At 39.6% G+C, this 5,000-nt stretch overlaps 1 protein-coding gene across 1 annotated transcript in view; it reads right to left on the reverse strand.

Annotated features, from left to right (window-relative positions):
- The window catches only part of LOC145500763 (uncharacterized), a 25,367-nt gene that overhangs the window by 5,662 nt on the left and 14,705 nt on the right, over nucleotides 1-5,000 (reverse strand). The window contains exons 11-14 of the mRNA XM_081480293.1: nucleotides 4,918-5,000; nucleotides 3,864-3,986; nucleotides 3,421-3,468; nucleotides 1-1,720 (exon numbers count right to left, since the gene is read on the reverse strand). The exon at nucleotides 1-1,720 is cut by the window's left edge and continues 5,662 nt beyond it; the exon at nucleotides 4,918-5,000 is cut by the window's right edge and continues 172 nt beyond it. Of these exons, the coding sequence (XP_081336419.1) occupies nucleotides 986-1,720; nucleotides 3,421-3,468; nucleotides 3,864-3,986; nucleotides 4,918-5,000 (989 nt within the window). The 3' untranslated portion in view covers nucleotides 1-985. The remainder of the gene's footprint in view (nucleotides 1,721-3,420; nucleotides 3,469-3,863; nucleotides 3,987-4,917) is intronic.

Here is a 5,000-nt window from a genome sequence, read left to right on the forward strand (position 1 = left end):
AGCCCTGTTACAAATTAATCAAAACTATGACAAAATTCGAGAAACGAACAAACCATCGATTGAGCGATGAAAGATTAAACGTCGTTATGAATGCTGAAAAACACAGCAGTTTACTCAACAAAGTGCAATGCAACAGCGTACGCAAAATGACGCGTACTGTCCAATTGCAAGCATGACGCGTACACTGTTCAGTTAATGCTCAAATCGGACTGCTGATAGCCAATCACGTTCGAGAACTTTGTCATAGTTTTGATTAAGGGAGTAATAGTGCTCGTATTTTCAAATCGGCCTCGCGCTTCGCGCTGGTCTGATTTTGAAATTACTCGCGCGATTTCTCCCTGAATTGTACTCCACTCCTTCCAATTACTATTACTAATAATGATAACAGTAATAATAATAATAATAATAATAATGATGATGATGATGATGATGATGATGATGACTGAATAACTTCTAGAGCGCTATTTACATTTACTGATCAACAGCACTTTACAATAAAATTCAAATTTGTAAAGTATATGATCAGAATGAAAGGCAAATCAAAGGGAAATGGTTTTGAGTTCGAAATAACGGGGACTGATTTGAAATGACCCGAGATCGAATTATCGGGTTTCAACTGTATTTATGCGGCTTGGTCACTTATTTGCTATATCCATAAATTTATGCAGTAGGCATGAATAGAATGCAAGACTTACAACAGACTTGACTTTCAAAGACTGGCCTAAACCTAGACTTATAAGAGACCATATGAAACTTACTTATTTTGTGCTTTTATATTGTAACAACAAGATAAAAAAAATTCGATCACAAATACGATTACATACGATATATTTGGTGTATTTAAGTAAGATTGGGCAGAATTACCGGAAGTACAGGAGCGAAACTAAAAACTACAGTAGCTCACCCCAAATGGATAAAAATTGAAGGGATTGGTTTTCAGCAAGAGAAACTTTGTTCTAAAAAAGAAGCGGAACAACCCTTGTGTTTACATAATACTGCAGTCGCACTCTGACAAGGCTCCAGCAGCAACACTCACAACACTGGCAATCGGTTCTGCATACGGTGCTGACGGAGGATGACAAGCAGCTATAGCTTTACCAGCCATTGGCGCCACTTTAGCTAGGACTTTAAACCCTTGCTTCATGTAACTTGATTTCTCTACAGCTTGTTGCTCCTTTTCAGTCTCTGCAATTTTTTGTTGTAGACCACCTACCATTTGTGCTCTTGAATTCATCAGTTGCGGCAATTCCTCCAACTTTGCAGCGCGCTCCTTGTCTTCCGCGGTGGAGTAGAACTCTTGGTCGTCGCTTGATTTCTTCACTTGATCAACTCCATCAATCTGGATGTCCATCTTCTTAAGCAGCACTCTTACTTCTTCAGAATGCCTGTCGGTCATCTCCTTTAAAGAAGCTTCCATCTCCTCTTTAGGTTGCGCTGTCATCTGTGTACGAAGCTTCATTTTCTCTCCCTCGTGTTTGGCGATCAATTCTGACATGTCCTTTATCATTTTCATGTTTTCCTCGTTAGATTTTTGCATCTCCAGAAACCGCTCTTCTAAGGCATGATTTTCTTTTATGAAAGCTTTACGTTCCTGCTTGGCCTGCTCCATTTGTGCCGCCGCCATGTTTTTCAGTTGTTCTTGCTGCACTTCCATCTCAATTTTCATTTTCTCGCGCCGTCCAGCTCTCTCTTTTTCCAATCTGGCGATCAACATTTCCATCTTTGCAAGAAGGAAAAGAAAGAAAACGCAGTTCGCATCCATAAAAATCACGTTTAAAATAATTATTTATCTGTATTATTACATCAGGTGTTATTGCAGTTAGCGGCGGTTTGACATACCACCGAGGCGAAAGGGTCCATTCTTCTTTTTTTATTACATTGATGTGTCTCACAAGGACTGGGAACTACTGAATTCACGAATTTGATTGCCTGAAATCGATTTTGACCGCGGTCTAGATTTTCCCATCTAGACCAGCACTGAGACCGTTTACATTTTGCGGCGGGAAAGTTGCAAACTAAAATATAAAGCTTTTGACTATTTTCTTCTAAGAATATTCATTTATGGAAGTGCCAAAAAGCCTGATGAGAAAACAAAAGGAAAGAGGACGAACAAATTTTTGCAGATTTAAGTTCAGCTCACTGCCGTTCGCAAACAAAATGTCAGCTAGTACAAACCATATAATAAACATCTTATTAACCGAGCTTAGTCGGTCTGTATGGTAGAATCTTGACCTCGGTCGTGTGTACAGGCCTCACTGAGTTCGGTCTGTGCTCACGACCTCGGTCAAGATACCTCCCATACAGACCTCAAGCCTGGTTAACCCTTTGACTGCCAACGGCGCATGTAGACGCCCTGAGTGGTCGTGCTCTTTGTACCACTTGTGACGTCATCAATTTAAATGTCACCACATATTCTTGATTAACACATAGTAGAGCTAGAATAGATCTATCCTGAGATGGCAAATTGAAAAACAACGTTATCAGTTTTGATGCAAAAATGGTGGTAAAATGGCCCATTATACCTATAATTGATCAAGGTCCCATTTCCAGCCTTTGCCCATAATTAACACCCATCTTTTTATGGCAGCCAGAAAGAATATAAAAGGTAAAAGGTGGCGAGAGTAAAAGGTCCAAGAAAAAGGAAAGCAAAGGGGCAAGAAAAATTCGGAACGGGCAATGGTAAAAATAAATAAATAAATAAATAAAGTCCAAATTTTGGCTTACGCGCGTGCTGGCTTAGCGTCATGGCAGCCAACAAAACTGATTTAACAGTTCAAAACGGCATTTTTTGTGAAACTTTGGCAGTCAAAGGGTTAATAAGGGCTAAATATTGACCTTTTCGCCTCGTCCGCATGCCTAATTAAACCACAGGCGTCCCAAACTGAGCCACTGTTGAAAAGCGACTCGGTAGTTTCATTATGTATGGTGATACAAATTGTACCGCATAATATCGTAAAAGATAGCGGAATGTTCTGTGGTGGGCTTTTCTCGTGGACACACCCTTAAATATGTACAGTTATAATTCATCAAATATTTTCGCTCGCGGGAGTGGTCTAAACGCGTCACGTGTCCTAATATTCCCCAGCTAAAACTGGGGAATATCCGAGAATATTCCCCAATTTTCAAAACTGCGCGTGTTGCGGAAAATATTTGAAGGATAATACCCTCCATTTGACGTTGAAAATATGCCTGGATATTTGTCCTTACATGGTCATTATCTGCTCCTCAAAGCTCACAGTTTTCTTCGAGCTACGCACTCGGAAAAGTGTTCGCTTCTCGGAACAGATAATGTCCGGGGACAAATATCCGAGGATATTTTCGCGCCTAATGGAGGCTATTGTTTATATATCACCATATTTAATACGGACATCATTTTAAGCTATTGATGTAGTAGAACTTACACGGGATAAAATACTTTACCTCTTTTTTGTGCTCTTTATTTTCTTGTTGCAAGCATAGTTTTTGCTCCTAATTATAAATAATATTAAATAAAATTTCACAAATATTAATATATAAAAGCAAAGAGATAATGTAACTGTTCAGTTAAATAAATGAGTTTTGGCCTTCCCCAGATATTTCACTAATTGAAAGTTGATCAATGCTAGTGAAATGAGATAATATTTATTTGTGATAATGTTTATATTAAGGCGAGGAAAATATAAAAAAATATTAACAAAACGTGTGAGAAATCATTGCTCTAAATCTACGTATACTAGATTACAGACATACTCTTGGGACTAAAATGAACCGCTATTTATTGCTTTACAGTGAGAAATTCAATCCAAGAATTATCTTTTCTTTTTCTTCTGATTTTACCACACTTCAGGAAACGACATTCACACGCGCATGCGCACATAACGTACCTCAAGCCGTCTTCTCTCGCGTTCTTGGTAAGCTTCCACTGCCTTCTCTTTGGCGGCTTTCTCGTCAAAGTTTTTCAGTTGCCTTAGCAGCTCAAGGTGTCGCTTTGTTTCCTTTGCTAGTTCCTATAACAATTTTTCAATAAATGTACGCTGTGAAAAGAATACTCTCTTGTTACGGAAACGCAACTTTTTGCTGCAAACAAGGAGACACAGAAACGGCCAAAAGATTTCTTTCTGCAACGATGTTACAACTGCATATACGACACAGGGTCTGCATGGGGGTACCGGAATCTCAGTTTATTAGCTCACTTTGGGCGATTTCTCAGCGAGCAGTAAACCTAATTTCAGCCCATTTCACTCCTATTAGTAAATTTTGCCGATCTCAGGGCACAGTGATAAAAAGAAAAAAACCGTGGCGTTACTTCTCAGCTGAAATACTTTGACCAATTCTCTGGGTTACCGGTTGAAACGCATCCAAACCCTCACGATAGCTTCCTGTATAATATGACTGACTCCGTGAGCGGGCAAGATGAACCAAACTGCGCTGTGATTGGCTTTCTGGGCGGCCAAGATGGCGCTATTTTGCCCGCTTGAGATTACGCGCTGTGTCCCTCAGGAAAAAAATTTCCGTTGCCATATAGTAAAGCCTTTAGTGAGTAAGCTTGTTCTGTCAAGATGGCTAAATATTGGCCTCGTTCTTTTTCTGGAGCGTGTGTATGAACCTCCACTCCGTGTCAGTCAATAAACACGCAAAAAAAGAACTTCGTCAATATCCAGACACGCTTGGTCAATAGCCCGTGTACATTGCACCTTCCGCAAAGTCGCTCCCCCTCCCCCTATTTCCGTGTACCTGGTGTGATAAAAATAAAACTGAAAACAAAAAAACAAAAAAACAAAAGACTAAAACAGCAACGAAACCCGCTTAAAATAAATGTAATATATATATATACATATATATAACGTGGGAGGAAAAACACAAATAAACTACAAGTTCATCCCTACAAGCCTGTTTCGTGGTTGCCCACTCATCAGGAGAGATATATAAATTTCTTACAGGATGGAAGTCAAAGAATGCTGCGGCAATAGCATCTTTGGCACCAACTGCGCGTGCGTCATAGTCGTCTTTAATGAGATGGT

The sequence above is a fragment of the Orbicella franksi genome, chromosome 10 (genome assembly GCF_964199315.1).
Source record: "Orbicella franksi chromosome 10, jaOrbFran1.1, whole genome shotgun sequence".
NCBI classification, from domain to species: domain Eukaryota; kingdom Metazoa; phylum Cnidaria; class Anthozoa; order Scleractinia; family Merulinidae; genus Orbicella; species Orbicella franksi.